This window comes from Falco cherrug, chromosome 3 (assembly GCF_023634085.1).
Source record: "Falco cherrug isolate bFalChe1 chromosome 3, bFalChe1.pri, whole genome shotgun sequence".
NCBI classification, from domain to species: domain Eukaryota; kingdom Metazoa; phylum Chordata; class Aves; order Falconiformes; family Falconidae; genus Falco; species Falco cherrug.
The window spans coordinates 103,222,795-103,247,897 of NC_073699.1; the positions used below are offsets into that span (position 1 = coordinate 103,222,795).

Below are 25,103 nucleotides of genomic sequence, written 5' to 3' on the forward strand. Positions count from 1 at the left end.
AGCATGCCCCTGGGCTGTTTGTGCACCCCGGTAACACACTCCACGCGTTACTGTTTGCTTGCCATGGGTCAGCTGGTTTTGTTGCGTTTGGATAATGAGCTCAAGTAGCCCAGGTCCAGGTGGTGGCCACCGCAGGTATCTGTCAGAGCCCTTTCATCTGCCAGACCCAGGAGCCATGAATACCTTTTGCGAACCCCTCAGGGAATAGAAAGCCTTGCTGATCAAACCATGGTACATGGAGGGGGGCAGCAGTCAGTCCAGCGAGCTGCAGATGCTGTCAGCTGGGGGCTGGGTGTGTGTGCCCCCGGTCCCACGTGGCACCTCTCGTGCACCCGGCTTCGGAAATGTCACTGGGCTTGTGCTGTTACACAGCAGGCAGGATGGGAAGGAGAGAGAAATGCAGAGCTAAAGGCAAAGACTGGAAAGAAGTTGTTCACCACTGATGCCAGGGAGGAGATAACGGGATAAGGAAGCCGAGAGAAAGGCTCTTCCAGACAGAGTGGGGCGAGCCCTTCACAGCACTGCTCTGGTGCTGCACAGCAAGAGTGAGCCCCTGGTTAATTTAATGAAGTACAGGGTATGAGACTAATCATATCCTTGCAGTGAGTGTGTAAGTGCTTTTCTTGGTAGGGGTACCACAGTGCTGCCACCATTGTTGGGGGCGTCAAGGGAGTTGGGAAGAAAACAGTCCCTGGTGGGTCCAGCTCATGGCCATCTGACCGGGAGGAGTGGATGTGGAAAAAATCTTGTTAGTGGCTTTCCCCTTCCCCCTCTGGGTCTATCGCCAGAGAAGAGGGCATATTCTCGTGAGTAAGCAGTGATTCAACTCATCATGCCACCATAGACTTCCTCTCTGTGCTGCTCTTGACTTCTTTGTAGAAGACAGCATCACCCCTTTATCCAGATGGAAATACAATCCTTTCTTATGGTGAGGATATAAAGACATTGGCAAGCACCTGTTAGCCAGGTTGCAATTAATAGCACAAAGCCATGCAACCATACAACAAACCAGACAGGGAGCCTATGTTTTATAGCCTTGTTTTAGACAGCCGGTACTTCTTAAGAATAAATCTAACCTGAATGGCTTTCTCACTTCTTGCATCTGTATAGTTAAAGCTAACCTCAAACTGGCAGACAGATAATCAAAAGTGAAAAGTAGAATGATTTGGCAGATGTTTTAAGGCTGCTATTGCTTCTCTAAATCCAACAAATGGAAGAAAGCCCACTGAAAGCTTTCTATCATGGTTTTTCATCATTAGAGGATCGTGTTTTGGGAAGGGGGGAGTTTCTCTCTTTTGTGTTTCACATGAAGCCGGTCCTGCAGGGTAGGCGCAGCCATAGGGTGGCTTATGGCCCCCTGGGAAGGGCAGAGCCCAGGAGGGCACTGCGCTGGGAAGTGTGCTGCTGTCAGCCGGTAAAGGTTTCACAACCCTGAAAACGCAATTTCAGCTCTGATTTCTGAGCGGTCCTGGGGACAGGCCTCTGCTGTTCGGTGCAACAGCCCCTTCCAAAGGCAAAGCAAATTTTCCCGCACCCAGCGCTGGGGGGATGATCTCTGCTCTCCTTCAAACTGATCCCTTGCCCACGCTCAGCCTGACCGACGTGATGCACATCCCGGCTGTTGGCATGCCAAGGTGTTCAAGCTTTCCAGCCTGAAGGATTTAGCCCCACATCCTGGCTTTGCCAGCGGTTTGGGCTCACTGGCTGCTGGCAAAGCATAAGTTAGTGGTGGCCTTGTGGGAGGAGGGGATGGAAAGTGGTCCCACTCCTCCGCTGTCTCTGTCTCCGTTCCCTTGGGAAAGGGGGTGATGGTATCAGCTCCTGGTTTTCCTCTTCCTTGGCGTCTCCCGGTTTCCTTTCTGCCTCATACTTTGTGACAAGGGAGTCAGTGGCATTGCTCTCGCTGTGTGGGGTGTCTTCTAGCCGTCCTCTGGTGGTGGCTGATAAGGCAAAGAGCTTCTAGGTTAGACCTAGGAAGGAAGGAGATGAGTCATCCTTATCTCTAGCACTGCTCGCAGAGCCGTCCTTTCTGCCTCCCTGGGCAGGCTGGTTTTGGTGGTCAGCAGCACACGCACCCGGCGTGGTGGCAAGCAGCATGATGGAAGGCTCTGCAAGACCAAGGCAGAACATGAATGCAGTAGCCTTTCTTCTCTTACTCCTCATTTACTTTGTCCTTGGGTCTCACACTGCATCCTTTCACTTGGTGAATTTTTTGCAGTGTGGACAGGGTTTTTCCTGCACATTGTCTGAAAGGGCGATTGATTGTTGTTTTAGAAGCATACCTCAAAAACGTGTATCACTACTTTCTGGGGACGAATCAGGACTCATCCGTGACTGTTTGAGTGCTGTGCTGCTTTTTGTCCTGTGCATCCCTTATGGCACCTACTTAATAATTGCATCACTCCTGCTAAAAGTTGCAGATGCCCTGTCTCTTGCTCTGTTTGAGTTTTATTTCTAGAAGCTGGCATTCCCCTCTCCTGCCAGCGGTCAGGTCCCAGGCAACATAAGAAAAATCTTCCTTGCCTTGGTTTTTTCTACATACCTAAATAAAGTGTGAGTGTGTCTGTACGCCTGGGGAGTATCCGTCAGTGGGTGGTGCTCAATGAAGGTGGAAAGAAAGAAATTAATATAATAGGCAGGTGAAATAAATAGGTGATTTCTTTGCAGCGGTGTGCTAGGAAGATACCTGCATGAGCTGCAGCAGCCAGGCAAAGAGGTGTTTGTGGTACTGCTGGTGAGGCTGCTGCAAATGTGCTTACGGAGCTAAATGTTCCCAGTTCCTTCCTTTACACACGCTGTCAAGATCTGCTAGAGCTCAGGAGCCTGTCGAGTGATCTGTTCACTCTTACATTTCTTCTTTAAAAAAAGAAAGAAATGGTTCAGCTTGATACAAGAAGAGAAAAGCAACAGCCAGTGAGATTCTGGAGAGGTTTGGCACATTTGAAAGTTTTTTAAATGGTCATAATGTAAAAACAAAAATTGCCAATTGCTTAATGCATGTTCTAATAGGTCTTTGTCTTTTGGGAATGTTATTCGAATGCCCGAGCTGTTCGTGTTAAAAAACGGCCCCTGCATCTGCATGGTGATTGCTTTCTCACAAGGCCAGTTGATTTTTCCCCAGTAATCTGTGGTGGAAGCACCTTCCACTGAAGATGCTTGCAGCAGGGGGAACACCTAGAAGCGATGAGAGTCTCAGAGTCTGCAGGCCAGAGTCCTGCAGACCTCTCTGAGCTTCAGCAGCTCTTCTTCTGCCCTCCCTGTACCAAGAGGGAGCTGCAGACGCTTCTGGTTAGCCAAAAGAGGCTACCGGTAGTGCTACAAATGGGTACCTGCTTTTCTAAGGGAATTTACAACATGGGTAGATCTTTTGTGTGCCCCAAATTACCAGACCTCAGTTACAAAAAAAAAAAACCCAAACCCAACAAACAACCAAAAAAACCCCAAACCCAACCACATTCAAAGCAGTACTGGGATATTCCTGGGGTCAATCGGCTTAGCCTGCTTAATTCAAGCACATGCTTAGGAGTTTGCTGACTCTTAATCAGTTTAGCTGTTTTTAAGAAAATAAGACTGTGGATGGGTAAGATCTTGAGGACTGGGTTTAAAACAATTTTACAGGGAGGTTCAGATGATACGTGAGGCTGTGGTCTAGGCGTGAACCACGGTTGTTACTTGACTTAGTTTTGGTGGCAGTTGAGAAGACCTACACCAAAGTTACCAATCAGCAAATCTGCTCCAGACTTGTCAGATTATTGCACGTTGACATGCGCCCAAAAGCTGAAATGAAACACGGTTAAAATTAAAATGCAGCCTTACCAAAAGCCAGATGCTTCATTACGAGCTGAGCTAACCTACCTGCCAAATACTGCTAACCTGCATGAGGCAGGTGATTAATTTTTTACAAGTCTGCTTTCGTAACTAGACATCTGTCCTCTATTCCTAAAACTAATATCTCAGGGCAAACGATATTTTTTTTCTTCTGGGTACTCCAAATTACATAAAACTTATATATCATGAAAATTATATTGTGTGCATTCAGTATGAAGGTATAAGGGGGGGTGGGGCAGTTCGTATTTCAGATTGCTTTCACACCAACGTAACTCCATTGGAATAATTTCTGGTTTTATACTTTCTTATTTTTATATGTAAGAAGAGTAAAAAAATCACATCCATAATGTACCTTGTAACCTGGAATGTCAGTATATGTGGTTATAATATAGATTTTCCATTTTAATCAGTCATTGTTCCAAATAACAGGCTGAATCAGTGGAAAATGTGGTGTCAAATTACTCAGTTGCTCTCTCAAAGTACGTTGCAGCTTTCATTATGAGCAGGGGTTTATACTTTCTTTCCTTGTGAAGAATAGCTCGAGATATTCTCTGATACGTGCCATGAAAAGGAGATGATCCATTACAGCATCTGCTATATACATACACATAAGCAAACTACGTTGCTTGCTGTTGGTGCAGCAAAGTCAAATAAACTTTCTCCTCCCTCCACATGTTTAAGAAATAATTTAGCAAGAGTTGCATATTTTCACCGAAACAGTTGAAACATGCTAGTGATCAATTTACTTGCGCATGGTAAAAATAATACAGGTTGCAGACAGATTTGTAACACAGTTTTTAAACACCTGTTTTTAATGTTTCAGTACCCAATAAAGCGGAGGAACTCCTGCTCTTGGTTTGCACGCAGACATTCTGTGCGCTGGGGTTTAGAAGCCTGCTGCCCGGGTTCCAGATGCAGCCCTGGTGGAGCAGTCAGCAGCCCCTGCGGGCACCGCGTGGGTACGGTGTCGAGAGCTCCTCGGCACTTCGGTTACAGACACCAAAGTGCCCCTCAATGAGTTTTGCTCTTTGACATGATGCTACAGCCAGACAGGCGTCCTGGCAAAAACCCATCGTCCTCACCAGAAAGCGAGCTCCCCCCTTGCCGCTTGCAGGGAACGCCCCTCGTGTGAAAATACTGCTGGGCCAGTCCTGTGGAGAGTAAGGGAAAGGACGTGAAAGAGATTGAGCAAAGTGATCCATTAACAGAGCACTTAAGTGATCCTTACATTTTCGTAAAGTGGGATTAATTGTTGAACATGTGCTTTAAGTTTTCTACCAAGTAAGGGTACATGGATCAACTGGCAATTAATCATGTAACTTGCTGTTGCTTGGGTTACTCAGTGGCAAAATCTGGGCTAAGACATCTCTCCCCGCCGTGCACGGGCGTTATGAGAGGTTGTGTCACACGCGGGCGTGTGGGCTGCCAGCTGCCCGAGAGAGCACGAGAAAGGGAAGCAAGCGGCAGAATCTGCGCTCTGTTCCTGCAGAGCTCTTCGCTGCCTTTCAGGAGATCCATTAAGCTTTCCCTCGTAAAAATCAGATGCACTTTGGGTATCGGTTGTAGTGGCTCGTATGCCGCTGCTTCCTTCTGATGGTTTTCTGGTGAATGCTGTTAACGGGATCCTCCTTTGCCCCTGTCTGTGCCTTTGGTCCCTTTGATTTTGGGATCCCTTGGGATGATGGCATCTTCTTTTTGCTCTGCCACCATTACTCCTGCCCACATCTAACAGGCATGAAGCCCCCATGTTTCTGAAGCTTTTACTGGATGTCTCAAGAGCAAGTCGGGCGTAATGATGCTAGAGCCAAGCTTCCCATCGCTGTCCAAAATCTGCCCATTACTTTCCTCTGTCTTTAGGCAGACCATACCTTTCTTCACGCCATTTAAGTCTGTAAGTTAGCCTGGTTGCTGAAGTGTGCTATATTTAGCTGTCCCTGTGCCTGTATCAAAATAGCAGTATCAGCGTATCATACGTGCCCTGCTCAGGACATGGATGCGCCCATTCTGCTGTACCTAATAAGCCACACGTTGCTGTCCCCTGGGCTGTCTGCCTGTGGCAGGGCAGTGGCTAGCATTCGGGATGCCCACAGCATGCTGCGGCGGTGCAAACAGAAATAGCCAGAAGGGAGTGGGTCGAAAGGGAGATCACGTCTGGGTTCTGGAGAGCTGCTGGGAGCTGAGCTGTGCTTGCAGCCTGGGTATGGTTCAGGCACACGGGGCTTAGTCCCAAGTTTTCGACCCCCTGCTAGCATCTTCACCTGAGCACTGCAGGGAGAGAGACCTGAGCCTGACCGAGGTGGTTGCGACATGTCGGGATTAAGAAACTGGAGCAGGGGTGCTTGCGGGGGCCAGGACTGCCAGTGCCGTGGCTCTGCTGCTTGTGCGCACTGGGATGCAGCGCTTTGGTTGTGAGCACGTGGTGCAGGAGGGATGCGAGTGCCTGTCTCCAATGAGCCCGACTGTTGCCAAAGCCAGGACCGTGCTGGATGCAGCCAGGGGGCGAGGGTACGGGTGCTGCGTGGTGGGGGGGCCGAGGTCCCACCGCCACCCCCTGTCCTGTGGATCCTGGCCTGGCGTGTTGTTGTTATGATTGCTATGGAAATAATTTCAATGTGTTTTGTAGTTCTGAGATGCTGTGTCTTGCATTGTTTGGCTGGAAAGCTGCTTGACTGGTTTTAGAGGGTGGCTGTACGTGCACAAACACTAGCTGATTTTTTTTGTGGTGGAAAGTAGGAGATTCACAGCATGGTTTTAATTAGAATCGCTCATTTAGTCTTTCACTGCAGTGTGTTCTTTAGTTGAAAGATAATTTAATTTTCTTTGTTTTGGAAGATTTCCGTGCTTGTCTGTGTGAAATGTCTTTATTTACTGTGCCTCATTGTGCTTTGTGCATAGCTTTGACTGTGAGGAGAGTCAAACCCGAACACTTCCCTAGGCTGTATTATTTTTCACCTGCTGTGGCTTTTAATACAGTCTCACTGCTATACATGTACGGAGTGCCTGCGTTCCAGGAGAAAAAACACCGGAGAAAATTGGCAAAGCCTGCAGGGTTAGATTTAGCCGTTAAACACTCATTGACTTGAAGAGGAATAGCACGCCTAAGAGTTGTGAAATGCCAAAGAAGTGTAACTGGTATGGGGCGGGTTGGCTTTTTGTCTCTGAGAAGTCTGCAGAAGCAAACAAAGGCAAAATGAAAAAAAAAAAAAATGCTGTTGCTCTTTGCAGAACTCTCTATCAGGATCCTGTAACACCCCCTGTGCTACGGGGAGTATTTGGTGTGGCTGAAACACAGTGCAGCACAGAGCTGCTGTGTTCATACGTGTAACGAAATTTAGGTAATGTTTGTCATCTTAGAGTAGAAAAAAAAAGCTACATAAGGTATGTATGTCTTTCCCCATATATGCAGGAATTCACAAAATGGCTTGGAATGTGCAGCTTTTTTTAGAAAAAAGATATAGACAGCCTTTATTCATCAGTAATCCATAATAATCCTGCAATAATTTTCCCAGTGACTTTCAAATTAATTTTCAACCACTTCTCTTGCAGTGGTGTTATTTTCTTTATGTGGGCCTTATGTCTCGGTGCTTTTATTCTGCAGTAATGTAATATTCCTCAATATAGACTCAAATATTGTTACCGAACATAGGTTGTAGAGTGTTATGGACTATGGAATGGCTTACAGTTACAGATTATTACACAAACTCCACCCACAGCTGCAAACATCAGCTTCCAGGGACAAACAAATCTAGACCACAACTTGCAGGCACATGTGCTAGCAGCGTCGAGGTACACAAGTAATCTCAAGCACATGTCCTGAACACATCAAAGCCCCATTTTCTAATCCCTCCCGGTTGTGAGGAAAACCTTAAAATATGCGAACTGCCGTGGCCCTGCTGCTGGCTGCAGGCGCCCTCGCTGGGGTGGCGGCGGACTGGGGCGGTTGTGCAAGGAGCAAGGCGGCACGGTGGCGGTGCTGGCGCAGGCTGTGGCTCTGCGGGATGCTGGTGTCGGTGAAGGTGCTGACGCTCTCAGCCCAGGTAGATGGTGTATGGGTAGTTACTGTAATCACAGGGCAGCATTAACTGAGAAGCCTGGCCCGAATAGCAGATGCTTTTAGGAAAACCATCTGATGAGTAAAAGCATTATTCTGTTCCTCCAGTCTTGACTAAAGTAAATAAAATAAAGAAAAATATGATGAAATTTGCCCTTTAGCCTCTCGTATCTCCAGTTGTTAGCAAATGCACTTTTCCCTCTTTGTAGCAGAAAAGCATGTAATACGTGTTCAAATTTAATATAAAAATGAACGTTAGCAGCAATAGTGCTCGGGGCTGTATTTTTGTTGTGATTGCAACATGCACCCCAGTTTTGACGCAACAGCAAGGCCACTGAAAATGCACGTGGTGCTGCTGCAAGATTGCCCGTGTGCTGCAGAGCTGAGGTTGGGCCGGGGGGGTTGCTGCAGTCTTTGCACGCGAATGAGTTGCCCCTTGCTGCACCGCTGTGCTGGGGGAAGGGAGGGACATCAGCTGCGTCTCAGGCATGGGCAGGGAGGCTGGAGGTCTCCATCTTCCAGCTGCAACCACCTGCTGCCCGCCCTGCGTTGTTGGGTGCGAGGTACCTGAAGTCAGGGTGGAGAAGCTGAAGCACTGAAGCTCAGCAGTGCTGGAGCTGAGCCTGCCCTTCCCTGCTGGGCGAGCAAAGGGCTGCAGAGCAGCCATCTGAGCGGGTGGTCCCGTAGCCCTGCGGTGGAAGCCGTAGGTGACCGCCCAAAGTGCGTGCTGGTCGTGGGACACCCCGCGCTGGAGCGTGGCCTGGGCTGGCACAGGGGCACGTCTGCGTTTGGGCTGCTTTGGCTAACCGTAGGTGGCTGCAGGTGAGCTCATTGCCTCAGTTTCTCTCTGTAATCAGGGGAAGGCTTGTTGGTGTAGGGTTCAGGGAGCTATTAATTTTGCCTTGATGTGAACTTCTGAAGCAGCCCAGGCAGGTCACACCTTCAGAGTGCACGCCTTGCTGTGCTGGCTGCGAAGGCAGTCAAAGTGACTAGACCCTGTTGTTGTCCAGCCTGTGCATGTTAAAGTTAGGTGGCGTGAATCACCTCGCTTTTCCCTGTTTCTTTTTGACTTGATGTGTTGTGTGTAATTACGCGTAGCTGGGCCCAGCAGGCTTTAAGATCCTACCGGTTTGCCAGGACCGAGGTTTACTTCTTAGGTTAGACACCCTGGCAGGGCGTGAGTGTGGCAGGAGGAGCAGTGCCTGCTAAAGCTCTGCTGTGCCTACTGCTGGCTGGGGGCTTGACATGTGCCAGAGCCTTTGTGTCTGAGGTCAGCAGGTCGATAGAGCTGCTGTCTTGGTTTGTGTGCAAAAACACAGGGCCTGGCCACCAGCACTCACCGTACCTCCCTTCAAAGGAGAAGGTGCTGCCCTCAGCATCCTCCTTGCATCCTGCTGCGGCAACTGCAGCAAGGTGTCGTCCATTTGCAGCAGCGGATTAAGCTGCTCCGTAAAGCTCTTACTGGCAAGTTCTGCCATTAACATTTGCAACATGTTATTTGGCTGTCTTGCTAGCTTTAAGCAGGGCTGTGGTATTAGCTTGTCAGTATTTGGATGAAATTCTAGTGCAACAGCTGTTGCTAAAGAATGTTACTCAACATGACAATGTTTAGAATGATCAATTGAAAATAGTCTGTATATGTTGAGAAAGTTTATCTAAGAGACTTTTGTGCTTCTTTTATTTACTTGTGGTTGGAGATCACAGGCCTTTCAGTTCACTTTAGTCCCTGTGGCCTGCTGGGCAGAGCTGCTGCGTTATGTGTGTTGGTCAGAGCCTGCTCTGTTGCATCCTTTGATTTTTTATTTTGGTAAAAAAAGTGACGTCAACCAGTGGCATCACCATTGCCCTCAAACAGTTTACAGTGTGGAATCCAATCTCGCTGGATTTTTCACAGTTTAGTCAGACTGCCTTGGAGGTCAAAACCTTGAAGCTGAGCTATAAGATATACCTGACCTATTTTTATGGCTGCAGTAAGATGTTTCCGTGGCAGGCACGCTCTCAGATAAAACTGCAGCGTAATCGGAGCTGTAGGACCAGGTGGATCAAAGGTGGCTTGTGGAAGGAGAGTAGGACTAGAAGTGTATAGTGACCTGGCAAAATGCACTGCCCTTCTCTGCTCCCAGGCAGGAGTCACAAACAGCCTCTTTATGAATCTTGTGCATGTGGCGACAACACTTTTTTGGAGTTGGGATGCAGAACCTGTCTTGAGGGATATACACATGCAGACAGCGCTCTTCTGACTCCAAAGAGTGAGGGGGTTGCATTAAGCTGCTTTACTCCCCAAGGAACACGGGTGTAAATCATGTGAGGATTGGAACCAGAGCGCTGCATTTTCCATCGTGAAGAAAGAGTTACCCGGCCACATGGCACAGTTACTGGCTTTTATTTTATAAGAAGGCTGAAGCCCAAATTGATTAAACATAGAGCAGGCTGGAAATATGTAAAAACTTGTTATGAAATTTTCTCTGCTCTAATCAAGTCATGTATCCATGATGAAGCAAAAGCTATCTGGCAGAGCTGGAGACGGGAACTCGATCAGCCTATGCCCCACTCACTGCTCCTTCAGCTGTGAAGCCATCCTTGCTCTGCACTTTTATAAAATGTCTTGAAATGCTCTCCTTCTTCAATTAGTTTCTGCATTAAAAAAAAAACACCAAAAAGCGGACAGAGTTACCAGGAAATTTGGAAGCCATCGGTATTCATGTGACTTGCAGAAGCAGTGAGGAGGTTTATTTCAGCTCTCCCGCCAGCCTCCCTCCCCGCTCCCTCCATTCCCCAAAGGCAGAAGGCAGGCAGGGTTTGACTCATGGGCTGCCTATTATAACAAGTCCCACTTGGGACGTTGGGCTCTGTAGCGTGCTAGTGCACTATGTGCTTTGTCTGCCTCTATCACTGAGTTTTCAGTTCCTGCTCTGTGCTGTGGCCTTTGACTCCGATGGCTAATTAAATAGCAAGACGTCTTACATAAGACTTTTTTTTTTGTCTTTTTAAAGGAGTTCTTGGCAAATCCAAGAAATTAAGAATTGGAAGTATATTTATAGTAATTTTTGTGGCAACAGAACAGTAAGTCCAATTTTCATGTTATGAATATGGCTCAGTATTTATAGCTCTCCAAATATTTACAGAGATAAAGCCTTTAAACATAGCCCCAGCTTTCTGTCTTCAGTAGCAGTTGAAATAAATGTCGTTTGGATAGGAGTTAAAATTTCAGGGGAAAGCAACCATTTCTGGTCTAATACCGCCTCACTGGTGTTGCTGAACCCCAGATGTGTTCTGCCTGGGCTGTGTTGCCCCCGTCCCGTGCAAGCCCGCGCAGATCTCAGTGTGCAGGAGCGGCCCGCCAGGAGCCTTGGCCTGGAGCAGACAGCCCCAGCGGAGCTGGGCGCCCCGCTGCTCTCGGCTCTGCAGGGGCGGCGTTCCAAGTGCCGCAGATCGTGCCACGCTGGCGGGCCACCGAGTGACAGCACGGCGCTCGGGCCTGGGGGTGCCTGACGTCTGGGGGAGCCGCCGGTGGGCACGGGCAGCAGGGCTGAGCGGCATCAGTGAGGGCATCGCGCCCGTCCTGCTGGCGCTGACGGCACCTGGCACACGCCTGAGCATCCCGGCCTGTGCTCAGCCACAAATGGGAGCGTGCTGGATGCAGGCGATGTGTCAGCGGCATGACGAAAGGCAGGTTCGCAAGTACAAGCTTGCCTGGGGTATCTGCTTGAGAATATGTAATAAATTCCTGTTGCAGTGCTCCGGTGATTTATTTTTTTTTTAACTGTTACATGGCTGTGGGTGTGACTGTCCAAACTGACAGCTGTTACAGATGCTGAGGGCAAATGTTTGAGTGGCAGCTGAGTAGATCGAGGGGTTGGGTAGTTCAGGGAGGGCACTAGTGCACTGGACTTACCCCCAGACCCAGAATTTTAATCGTGGTTTCCAGAGCCCCTCTCTCCGTTGCCAGCCTCCATTTACTTAATGCAATTTAAAGCCTCCCTGTGCTTCAGCTTTGTTCTGCTCAGGATCGCACCCAGCCGCAGGTGCGCGCGAGCTGCCGGGGGCAACCCTGAAGGCTCTCACACAGTGGCCATGCAGTAGGGCAAGCTGTCCAGGGGAGCAGCTCTCCTCCCCTGCGACAGCCAAAGGAAAAGGTCTGCATTTAAGTGGCCTGCCTGGCATGGGTGTCCTCTGCATCCCTCCGCGGGGAGCAGCTCTCTGCAGCCCTGTCCCACGGGGAGCTTTGGGAGTGATGGTGGGGAGGGGGCTGGCTGCCAGGCTGGGGAGCGTGGGGAGGCAGCAGGGGTTAGGGGAAGGACGTCTCTTCAGTCTTCTGCTAGAAGATGGCATGAGAGCAGTAATGACTTCCCGGTGTCCCAGTGAATAAGGTGCCCAGGACCTACACGTTCATTCTCCTTTTCTGATGGGCATCCCTCTTGTGAGTCTGACAGTTTCAGGAGCGGTGTGACTTGGGCTGGTTTCTAGGTACGTGTATTTTTGAGGAGGAAAATCCTTCCTAGAAATAGGGACCAGCGTCTTGCGGCTGTTTAGACAAGGAGATTGCATGGTTGTGCTGAGAGCCAGCAGCCACGAAGCCTGTTTTTCCCTGGATAGAAACCGAAATTACTTGTGAGCCAGTGACTGAGTGTACAGCATTCTATTACATTAAGATTAATAATTCCTCGCAGCGTATTTGCAGCTGGAAGTTTTATATAGATCTTTATTCATCATGATGTGAACAGCTGCTCTTTTGCTGCACTGTTGAATTAAAGTCCAAGTGGCAGCACTAGAAAGTGCCACATAAAACACACTCCTGCTGTTTTCCATTCACTCTTCCTGTCCAGCTCTCACCCTCTGCCCAAGCTTAGCCCTTTGCAGGAGCAAGCCATCTTATTTTTATTTGTGGACTGACTACACTTGGATCTTAAAACAGAGTTTGAGTGAATCCAAGGAAAATTAGTTTTAGAAAGGAAAAATAAATCTTGAAAGCAGCACAAAAAAACCCCTGTAGGAATTCCTGTTACATTTTTACTTGAAGTAAGTGAAGGACTAAGGGGCAGTAGCATGTATATTAAGTCAGAAAGGGCATAAATTAGACACTTTTATTGGTTAACTGTGTCAGATAAAGTTCAGCAGAAGCTGCAGAAGAGAAGAGGGTCACCTCAGCTCCTAAGGAGGTGTTTTATTTTCTGGGTTTATTTATTTATTTGTTTAATTATTTCTTAGTCTGAAGTCTGTCTGCTCTGCTGCATCTTGAGTAAGATGCTCCTCTTTTTTTGTTTTTGGTTTGTGCTCTCACAAGAGAACAGAGTGTACAGGAGCATCCCAGTGGGCCAAGTTTAGCACCTTCATTTTGACTCCATGCCAACAAGGAGTCTGGGCCTGAGCTTTGCACCTCATCCGAAAACTGGAAGGGGTACTGCTCAGGACGATGTGCCTCTCTCAGCCCCAGGTATGCTGTGCTGCAGCAGCCTGCATCCTTCTGGGTGGCCAGAAACCTAAAAAGCGCGAAGGGCATGTGTGTGGTACGGCAGCGGCTGAAGCACGTGCACCTGCAGAGCGTGATGCTGAAGGTGGAGAGAAATGGCTCAAAAGAAGCGGGGATGATGCGCACCGCTGTGGTGAGTGGGTGCTGCAGCGGTCTGCAGATACTGCATGCCTGGCTGTGTCTGCAGTGCCAGGGCTGCTCTGTGTCCCTCAGCGGGGGGTTGCCGGACCTGGAGCCCACCCTGTAGCGCAGGGGCAGCTGCCTGCTGGCTCCCTGCAGCTGCCCTGGCCCGCAGCGGGGGCGCCCGGCTTCCCCCTCCAGCAGGGGGGCCTGAGTCCCTGTTAGTCAGCGAGCCACCGCGCATGGCACTGGGTGCTAAGCCCTTTGGTTTGGGGGAGGAGGCTGAGTGGAGAGCATCTACAGCCACCTGCCATGGGCACCTGAGATGTGTGTTTTCCTGAAGCCTCCCCTAGCAAAGGAGTTTGGAGCCAAAAAGGGGCAGAACAGGTGGAGGGAATTTTGCAATGAGGAAGGCAGCCTTTTTGCATCTTTTCCACCAGCGCCATAGGCTGCTGGCTCCCTCAGCCTTCAGTGGGAGGCTCTGGGTGTCAGCCGGGGGCACGGAGGCAGGTGAAGGTCGGGCGAGATCTCTGCGGTGCACACCAGAACAGATGCCCAGACTCCTGACTTCGCCCTCGGTGCCTTCGCTTCACATCACAGTCATTGCTTGCAAGACCAGCTTTTCCCTCTTCCCATTTAAGCCCATGGTGCGATGGCTTACGTCTTCTAGTGCTTCTCCATGGTAGCTGAAAGTACATTCTTTTTCTTAAAAATCAGATTGATGACCCTATTTTTATGTGTGCTTGGTGCTCGCAGCTGAAATCAATACCCAAAATGTTTGTGCATTTTCTTTGTAGTTCAAATAGTTTGATGTTCAATTTGGTTTTTAAAAAAATCAGGATGCTGAGCACTTGCTGATGCTACTTTTTGAGGCTGTATATTTGGTACTTTTTCAAGATGTGACAATTTGTTTCATTTTATCATTCACTTGTGCAGTTACAAAAAAGACCTGCTGCTTGAGAAAGTTCGCAATCAAGCGATTTAGCATGTCGCTCCCAGAGCTCTGGCTGAGAGAGGAGAGCAGCAATCACTTCATAAATTTCACTGTTTTATAGATTTTATCCTGTTTGACCTTTTTGAAAGCATTGGAATTATGTTCAAAACACTGATGGGAAAAAAAGGGACGGAAGCCCCCTTTCCCCAGACTGGGTGTTTAGTCTCACTTATGATTCTCTCCAGACCGACTCCGGGTGTTCCCTGAGCAGGTCTCAGAGTGCAGGTGGGATGGATGGATGTGTAAGGCAATGCTGAGCGTAAGCGCTGCGGTACCTGCTGCAGGCAGCGTGGCCATCCCTTACATGGTTGGATAAGAAAATGTCAATGTTGTCCTTACTATTTTTAGAGGCATAAGTGGGTGTATTTACTTGTTGCCTTTATTGTGTACTGAACGTACAAAGAACAGGCACACGTGTTTGTAGATGCATGGCTGATAGGGATGTTACCTGTGGAATTTTTGGGCACATCCTTATCATTAAGGATGCAACCCCCAGTAGCTTGCTGCCTGGCTTAGAGGGTCAATGTGAAGCCCCTGGTCATGCCCCACTTTGGTATTTGTGGGAGCTCTGCCCTGAGCGCCCTGCGCGGGGCTGAGCCCTAAATCAGCCGCTGCGGTCATTTCATGTATTTACAGAGTCAGAGTGTGAAGGAGTGGACTGCTGTTGGGTGTTTGCAGCCTTTTCCCAGAGCTCCCAAGGAGTGCGCTGAAAAGCTGTTCTGTGGGGCAGTTCCCTTTTTTCCTGGCGGCACGGGTGGGTGTGCAGGGTGTACCTGGCTGGGGGGTCCCGTCGGAACGGGGCCATGCTTTCGGTGGCCTCCCGGAGCCTCTCCAGGCACAGAGGGCTCCCTGTTATGACAGGTAGCTTTCTGAGCATTTAAACAGATACTTCGGCATGCCAAAAGCATAAAGCGCTTGGAAGGGAGCACACAGAATATTTCAACCATGTTTCTTAAAATAAATGCCGTGGCTTAAATAATAGAGGTTTTCTCACAGACTCTAGAATAACCACTGATGCTGAAATAGCATTTGAGTTATTGGACGTGACATTTGCAAAAATTCCTCAAAATTCAGTAACTATAGTGAGGTTTGGGGAGGTTTTGCTTTTTTTCACTAACGCTGGTGTTAAAAGCTCCTCACCTCCTTCTGCTCATCGTTTTTCAAGTCTGTTTAATTCCCATTGCCAGATTTCATAGATGTGCACCGGGCACACAGTTGGGATCCAGGCAGGCTGGGTGCGCTCATGTCTGGGATAAACCTCAGGTTATCGTTGCTGTAGGACTGAATCAGGCAGTACCTTGCAGTCGCTGTGGGCTGTGAGGGATGATGCAGACCGTTCCTCTTGCAATTTGCTGGCCGCCGGAGGAAGATGCCTGGCATTCAGCGCCGCGACACCTGGACGGGCAGAAACATTGAGCCCTGACGCACAGCGCTCGGCGCTCTCCCCGGGGAGAGGCTGGGGTTTGCTTTGGCACCCGGCGCCGAGATGAGCGGCAGTCTGCTGCTGAGAATCAAGACGTGCTGGTGGGAGAGGGCGTTGTGAAAGCGATGACGGAGAGGTGTAGGAATCCCAGGGAAAGCTTGGTGCGGTGGAGCAGTCGCCCAGCTGGTGCAGCCTTTCCCTTGCTCTTGCGTAAGATGATGTAGGGTGACAAAGAGCTTAACTGTGATCGGTCCTGTTTGGCTGTTAATTACCAGTAACTGCATCGCTTCTGATAGAGTTAGGGGAGTATAAAACAGGCCCACAGTTAAGTCTGATTTTGATCTTAGCAGCTTCAGACAATATAAATGCAAATATCATTTGAGACCAGTTCAGACATTTTCAGCAGTGTTGCTCAGAGGGAAAAAGAGCAGAGTAGTCAGTGGTCGGTCAGAACGAGAGAATTATGACCTACTTTCATTTCAAAACCCAAAAACACAGACCACAGAGGCCTTATCTGCATACCTAAGTTTTGCATGCATCTGCTTTTGCACTAAACCGTGTGACTGCTGTATCCTCACCTTTATTTGGGAAGGAAAACTCATTCAAAAACATTGTGCACCTGATCCGGATTTGCAGCTAAGTCCTTTTGCACTTTCACAGCAGGGGAAAGTACAGCTCTTTCCACTTGCATCTACATATTGCCAAGCAAAGCATGCTTGGTAGGGAAGGCATATCCTTTATTATGAATGCTGTAGCTGAGAGCAGCCTTTGTCACCTGTGCTCAGCCGCTGAGTCATTAAGAGAAGAGCTTTGGACTGTGTTACACAGAGAAAAAGATAAAAATAGGGTGTCTGACGCATGCATCCCATGTTGCACGCCAGGAAACAGAATCGTTATACCACTGAGTACAGTATTCCAGAGCATGTTTGGAAAATATGCATGGATGTGAACGTGCAAGATCTTTCCTCACCAAGAAAAACACTCAGTCCCCTTTTCCCCCCGTCCCCTTTTACATCTGTCCTGTTGGATATTCCCTTTACCTGTTGATAAATCTGTCAGCCGGCAGTACAGCAGCTCTGCCTTCCCTGCCACCGCTCCCCTCGTTGCCATGCTGAGCGACATGATGGTAATGCTATGCTCCTGTATTTTGAGGGAGCCGCAGAATCTTCTTGCTGCGCCCAGCTGAGGGTAAGCAAAACGTTTCCCATTCTCCAGACACCTACAGCATGCTGAAAACTCCCAGAGCTCCACGCTGTCTGTCACAGAAATCGTGCGTGGGGTGCATGATCTAAAATTAGTCACCCAGTATGTGCCCCTTTAAATGTTAATCCTTGCATCATTTTCTTTTATTGCTTCTGTTGGCATACATGATTATATGACATAATACAAAAGTAAATAATGTGATGCAATGGGTAAAATGCAAAGGGAAATACATATTGGAGATCAGGCACCTCCTACGGCAGAATGCGGCATGAAGCTTCCAGTATGACGTGAGTGCGGATTTTGCCTGTTTTGAGGGCAGCAAAATCAACTGTATAGTGATTACATTAGTCTTTCTGGACGTTTTTGAGAATTCCCAGCTCCAGAAAACACGTTTGTTCAGTGCTGGAGCCACTACTTGTCCTCAGGTGCCGCAGTAGCTTCTGGGCAGTGGGTAAGTGTGGGGTAATGGACCCAAAGCAGAGCCCAGCATGGCTTTGCGACAGGGCCTTTAAAAAAATCCAAGCATAAATTAGTCTAAAGATCACAAACTTAAAAAACTAATGCAACACGTGCATCTGAGATCTTATTATTTATTTTCCAGCATGTGAATGCTTCTCGGGGGAGGGCAGGTGCGTGAAGCCGAGGCCTTTGGGTGTTTGGTGGCCTCCTGGTAGGAACCCGTGGGAAAAGCACAAGCCAAGACTTGGCAGGAGTTTGCGAGATACAACAGCAGCCAAGTTCAGGTTTAATGATAAAGCCTGAAATAGCAGAATCCAATGCAAGACCAACATTTTTTGTCCCCTTTGCCCGGATTCAGTAAAACATATGGGTACCTCAGTGTGTGATTTTGCTTTTGCTGAATTGAGGTTTGAGTTACTCGCTAGTCTATTTTTACCTTTTAAGCGGCCTTGTAATTCAATATGTGTTTGTTTTAATTTTACACTCTCTATAAAAAGCACCATCCATGACGAGTTGGAGAAGTGACCGCTGATAACGCGTAGACGTTTACCCGGCTGGTGTGTCACACTGCCTTATTTTCCCCCTGCAAACCTGCGTGCCACTCGATCAAAGCTGCCCCGCAGTACCCGTCACCTTGGCTGTGCCACTGTGGGATCAGCCCGGGCTGAATCCAGGTCACTCTGCCAGCCCCGCTGGTGCGTGCCTGGGCTGTCAGGTGTGGGGATGGGACAGCAAGGAATAGGATGGGGACTTCCCCGTGGCCACCAGCCGTTCTGGGAGCTTCCATTGGCGATGGGAGATATGCCTGGGCACAGCGTCCTTCCTCGCTCATGCCTCAGTCACCATGGTACCTGAATCACGGCCTCAGGCATTCCTGTTGCCGTCATTGTGTTCGGTAGCACTGGGAAGGCTCCGTGCCTGTGTTGGCACTCACCAGAATTTGGCAGAGCTCATGGAGCAAAAGTGACTAGAGGTCTTTTCTCTTAATAGCATTCCTGGGTAAAATACCCTGGGGAGATAGGCCTTACGTTATGATGAAGCCACCAATTACTTTTTAAGATTTAAGGAGAGTGAAGGCAAGCAAAACACAATCATCAACAACATTTGATACAGATGTGTCCACTCGCTTTCAGCTTTGCTTTGCTTTGAACTTGCGTGCACCATAAATAAAAAGTGTTGCTTCTTACTAAATTAAGGCCAGTGGTCTAATTTTGATCTGTCAGGTTTAGTGGCGGTGGGTGACTTGTTGCCAAACCCACCTGAACCGTTCGATTAGGAACCTAAACCTACGACAGAGCATGCTGGCTTCCTCTGTGCATCTCCTGGGAGCCATCATCACCTTGCCACGCTCCTCTCTTGGCAGGGGCAGCACCCTCCCCTCCTTGGGACCAGGCGTCGCAGCTGACTGCTGCAAGGTCACTATTTTTGTAAGACTCGTTTCCCAGCGTCGGGCAGCAGCGTTAAGCTGAGGTTGGAGCCGTCCCCAGGCAGCTCCACCCGTGGTCTCCTTCGCACCACCGTGAAACCGGAGTAGCTTCTTCAGGAGGGGGTGGGGATGAGGTCAGGCTCTGCTCCGGCTTCGGCCCCCGCCGGCGGCAGAAATAACTCTTGTCATCAGAGCGGTCACTGTAATGTGGATGAGGTTCAAGTCAGGCCCAGTAGCTTCAATGAGATTTTTGTGCGATTATAACAAGAATTTGACACACATGGTGAGCTACTCGCCGTGTATATGTGATCTGTTCCCATGCTGTCCCAGGAGGTATTTACCAGCATAAAAATCACTTAATGAGGGGATGTGTGAGGAGCAGCAGCCTGTGGCTGCACGAGGGACGATCCGGGAGGCTCAGGGATAGGTGGGTTGTGTCCTGCCCACTGGCAAACCCCGTCTGTTTTTGCCACCCTCGGTACTGGGAGGGAACATTGGCTTCATTGTGTTTTTTTGCGAAACGCCGCAGCAGAATTTATGCAGAGCTTTCTGTGGAGGTAGCGGGAGCACTCCAAAGCTCGCCCCATCTAAAGTGCCTCAGGTCCTTTAGGATAATGAGACATTTTCTGAGTGCACCTTTTTATTGTACCAATATTATGTTACAGGAAAAATGGAAGGGGGAAACTTAACACATAGCACCTGTCGCAAGTTCTCTCCTTGAATTAGGCTCTCCTGCTTATAAAAATTTAATTGATTCCTAGCAGTTTATGTGCATGGTGCTCAGTGGGCGTTTTCTGTTCTCTTGCCAGCTACACGGTTACTTAGAAAGCGAGCCACTCACGCTACAGCTGTTCATTGGGACTGCAGACGACCGCCTGCTGCGACCCCATGCTTTCTACCAGGTTCACCGAATCACTGGGAAGACCGTTTCCACCACCAGCCACGAAACGATACTTTCCAACACCAAAGTCCTGGAAATTCCACTTCTGCCAGAGAACAACATGAGAGCAATGTAAGACCCAAGCATCCTAGCAGTTTCCTCTTGGTTGCCTCGCTTGATTTCTTCTGCGTTGGGTTTTGTTTGTACACAATTTTCCTAGCATTTTTTTTTTCCAATTCTCTCTGTAATAGTAGGTTTTCACATCTTTGCCAGGACAAATTGCCCCTCATCAGCTTAACAGCAAAATGAACTTCACAAATATTTATGACAACTGATTGCTTTCATTCTAGAGTTTCAGCCAACGTGCTTATTTGCTATTTAAAATAAGTATCTCAGTTACCAAGCTGTAAATATCTCCTACCTCAGCTCCTGCATTTAGTTTCTAAATATGACACCTCTTGCTCCTATATGCACTAGCACAAGGAACAGGGCCTATTAAAATTTATCTTTGGATGTCAAAGGAAACTCGTAGAGAGCATTTCCAAATACCCGAGTGGTTTTTTGAGACAAATAAAACTACTCTTATTTCTTACGTAATAAAAATCAGCATTTTTCATGGCATTTGTTTAGAAGCAAAGCTTCTAGAATGAAGAGGAAGAGTAAAGGTGATACACCTTACAGGTTGGAGTTACTAAAGTGGGGTATATTTAGTCCTATGCAGGGAAGCAGGCATGGACGTCTTAGGATCTCTGGATTAGTAGAGTCTGAGTGACGATGAAGTGCCCCATAGGTCCATTACACACAGGTGAATTTCATTACAGGATTGTATATAAGGGCTCAAATATCCCCCTCTGTCATATCATGGCATATGCGAGACCCTCTGCATTATTTAATCCCATTCTCTCTGCCCCACTCGTTGAAGTGATCCTAGCCCTTATCAGAGTCCTCTCCCCCTTGGTTCAAATCACCCTGACCCTTACCCAGGTGTCTGCCTTGGGAGGAATCTGTGTGCTGGTGTGCACGTACAGCCCCCGGCGTGCGTGTCAGTGCGAACATGTCGTATTTATATAGAGACGCACGCACCTTAGTGTGTATGTATAGGGAGACAGAAAGATAAGCGGGTAGGCAGATGGAAGGCAAGCAAACAACACTGGAAAATCCCAGGGAGCTTACTAAAATCACAGTTTCGCTCCTTGTTATTCATAGAGTTTTCTGTGCCTTAATGAAGTGGGAAGCGGTACCAGGCACCTGAAGCCCTGCTGCATGCGCCGGTTATTAGAGGCTGGTTTGCAGTGTCATGTACAACATGCCCCGGAGTGCCTCATGTAAATAGAAGAGCCAGAATGCGTTTAGCTGCGTTGCCAGCTGGGCTGAGGGCAATGGCTCCAGACCTGAGGACCTCTGTCACTGCATTGTGTTAAAAGCCATGGCGAGTCTCAAAATTATTGCCCCCCTGCGCTGCCTGCGGCAGGCTGGCACGGCTTCACTGAGGTTATTGGGATTTTACCAGTCCGTACCCACGCGGTGCTTATTTGGCCCTCTGTTTATCCAGGTTGAATCACGTTTTTGGCCATCTAGGAACGTTGTTACTGTTTCAATCATCTTTCTCCCTAGAATAAAGGTAGTCACACAGTTTGGGAGCCAAGCTGAATATTTTCATGACGTGTGCCAGATTGTAGTAGAGCGCTCTCAAGAACCACAAACAATGCTTTGGCATATATCAGCCTTCCACATCAGGAGTCTAAAACCTCAAGTAGCGCTAACAATGAATTGGAATTTGGAGCCAAGGTCTTTTCTCACACATACTTTGTGTATTCAGGCCTTGATTCAGTGAAACACTGAAGCTCATCTGCATGTTTAGACTTTTGCACATTTACCTGCTCCTGTTGACTTAAGATTTTAATGTCCATGACCTTCCAAGCCTGAGTTTAAATGCTGTTTCTTCTCTGAACTTCACTGGCTCTGAACTAATTGTCGTTAAGCACTTTGAATTTATTTTACGAGTGTTGCTGTAAGAGGGACAGCATTGAGAAACACAATGTTTCTTCCATACCTTATGGATCTTTGTGTAGAATTTTGACATGGGTACAAATGTTTCATATTTCTTATGACTTCCCCAGCTAATATGTGTTGTTGAGAAGCTTTTGTACTTCCATTAGTTTCTTTGGTTGTATCAGCAAGGGCCTCTTTGTTATTCTGAAATCCATACTTCAGAAAAAATGCAGATCAGGACAGTGCTGCCATAGTTCTTGTTTGCACTTTGCTTCAGAACAGAGCTTCAAAGGTCTGGGGCAGGAATTAAACTCTTTGAGTGCAAAATAAAATTAAACTATGCATATTCAGCGTAATAAAATGCATGCCAGAGACCAGTATCCAGAAGAAATTGCCGTGTAGGCTTTGTAGTTGTGGCCAAAGCGGAGGTATTCTTGCAGTGGCTTTTTGAGCACGTATGTTTATATATCTTTTGTTCTGGGAACTTGCTCTGAAATTTGCTTTGACAAAAATCCTGATTTGTAAACCCGTCCAGGAGAAAACCAATGTTAAAGAAAAAGGAGAGAGAGGTTAGAAATAGTAGTAGTTCTGTCTGATGAAAAGTGTGTTTTTCCGTGATGTTGGAGGGAGGACTCTGAGTTTAGGTTTCTTTCATGCAGAGCTTCAGCTCAACGCTCAGCTTGAGAGTATTTCCAACTCATTCAATTCCAAACATGCTGACAGTAGAACTGACCTCAGGGAAAGCTGTGCTCATGAATAAGCATTTTCAGGACTGTGCCCTGGAATAAAAATCATGTCAGATTTTTCTCCAAATTATTTGTAACAGGCAAAATCATAAGTAACCCTCATTCTGGGTTAGTAACACTTGCCACGGTACTGTCTCATCCCATTGACGTTTCTAGTCTCGCTGTTTCTTCAGGCTTGGGTTAATCTGTAAGTACCATCCTTACAGGATGTGTTGGGGAGGAAGGATCTTCTAGATTTTCTTCCTCTGGGAACTGAAGTAATGTCCTAAATTTGTGTGCTCAACAGCAGCTGTTAGCTACAGATAGCCCCAATTCAGCTACTTGTGGATACAAGCACTACGCTTAACAAAGTCTGCTGAGCTCAGCCTGGTCATTGGGTCATGTCCGACTCAGATTTTTAAGAAGGATGTACAGGAGAGAGGGAAGATGCCGCATGGTCATGTCTTCCTGAGGTCTGCTTGAAACGGACTGCTCTGTGTTTCCTTTTGGATAGCATCGACTGTGCCGGGATATTAAAGCTCCGAAACTCTGACATCGAATTGCGCAAGGGAGAGACAGACATCGGTCGCAAGAACACACGCGTGCGGCTGGTCTTCAGGGTTCACATCCCACAGGCCAACGGCAGGACCCTCTCCTTGCAAGTAGCCTCCAACCCCATTGAGTGCTGTAAGTAGCAACATCCTTCTTGCGCTGGGTATTGTGCCACTGATGTGCTATACATTGGTTTTGCTTTGCCTTCTAGTCAGTGAACCTTAATTTGCTTTCCAAAAGCAGGTGGTTTATACTGAAGACAAAATATCCATGTCTTAGAAAAAATGTGTAGCTGCGTGCATTGATTTCTATAGGAAAGATTGTGCTTAAAACAGAATTGGAGTAATAGTAGACCTGGGAATGACAAGGGAGGGTTTGGGTTTTTTTTTTTTGGCTACTCCCTGTCATACAGGTAGCTGCTGTAGGAGTTTTCGAAAACAGCTATCATGTCCTATTCACCCTCTGTCTCTCCGTCGTAAAGCAAAAACCAGCAAACAAAACCCCAAACCCTTTGATGAGGACCTAGCAGTGTACTAGAGCTGCCACACTGGCACAAGCTCCCTGCGGCTTCAGAAAGCCTCCAGAAACCAGGTTTCCGCACTGGGGTCTCTTTGATTGAACAGGCTGAGTTTTATCAGATACACCGGGGCACCCTCCAAAGGCTGCATCATTCTTGCTCCGTGAGCCTCCTCAGCCTCCCACACACAAAACCAAGCCTGTTTGCTTCACGGAGCTTTAACGCTCCAGCCTAAGTGGTGGAAATGGAATTTCAGCCTAACTTCCAATGCTAATTCGGTCATCTGGGTGGACTGAAACAGTTTTTTAATGTTTTGTTGGATTCCACAAAGTGGATCTGTCTGATGCTGACAGGGTAGGGAGTAACTTACAATCCAGCAGGTATGTGGGTGTTGAGCTGCGGGGGTGGGGAGCAGCGAGGATGGGGAGGAAGGCTTGACCATCCCTAGCTCTGTGCATGCTGGAGGGTTGTGTCTACGCTTGTCCCTGCGTCATTGCCGGCTGGAGTCTGCACAGTGTGGCTGGCAGGTCCCTGAGCGTGTCAGCATTCGATCTCTTGGTGGCACGGTGCTGTATCAGGGATCAGTAGTTGGGAGGGTGCAGGAGGGAGCATCCCTGCATTCCTCCTGCAAAGGCAGTGTCACTGGCTCCAGACCGGTGACACCGCTCCACCCTCCCACTAGGGCAGTCCGAGCGCAGGAGAGGCAGAAGCTGTAGGAAGGGGCAGTGCTGTTGCTTCCCTCCTTCCCTGCCTGTCATTTAAATAGACGGACGAGCGTTGGCAGTGGGCAGGGCGTTAGGTTAAGGTAAGCCTGTGATACTGATGAAGAATAGCAGAGCCTTCTTACCTACAGCAGGTAGACTGGCATAAAGCCTGGTCTCCTGTCCAGGAGATATGAATGGGATGAATAATTTCCCCGTTGTTTCTTATTCAAGGGCAAGTTCTAGGCTAACAGGCGAAACAGAAAGTGTGAGGAGTCATGGTTTCATCCCACTCCTACTGAAGTTGACTAGGGCTTTTCAGCTGCTATATAGCAGGATAAGGCACAATTTGAATGCATCCCGAACTGGTCTGTGCAAAGGTGCCGAGCTCAGGAAGCCACTAAATATGAAGCCAACTGGATCTGTGTCAGTGAACTGCAGTTTTGAGGGTTGTGTAATGAGCAGAAGTGTGGTACGTGCATCCTGAAAGGAGCGGAAAACAGGAGAAAAAATAAGTGCTAGTGCTATTTCCAGTGCAGAATGTGAAATCAGCTGGTGCCAAAAACTTTGTGCATCTCTTAGAGCGTGTGACACCAGGAGGAACCATGTAATCTGGAGAAAATGTCACATCATCCCTTGAAGCACAGCCACACTCACTCCGTGTCCCAGTTGGGGGGTATAAAATATGTGCCATGAGAACACCGGATTCTGTTTGCATGGGTCCCCTTGTGCTTTGGCACTGGGGTGTGGGTGGAGGGGCAT

The 25,103-nt window shown here is 48.2% G+C and overlaps 1 protein-coding gene across 8 annotated transcripts in view; it reads left to right on the top strand.

Moving 5' to 3' along the window:
- NFATC1 (nuclear factor of activated T cells 1) overlaps positions 1 to 25,103 on the top strand; it is a 111,943-nt gene that overhangs the window by 24,200 nt on the left and 62,640 nt on the right. For all 8 annotated transcript variants that reach the window (XM_055704755.1, XM_055704756.1, XM_055704758.1 and 5 more), the window contains exons 4-5: positions 19,784 to 19,986; positions 23,086 to 23,258. In XM_055704755.1, coding sequence (XP_055560730.1) covers positions 19,784 to 19,986; positions 23,086 to 23,258 — 376 coding nt within the window. The remainder of the gene's footprint in view (positions 1 to 19,783; positions 19,987 to 23,085; positions 23,259 to 25,103) is intronic.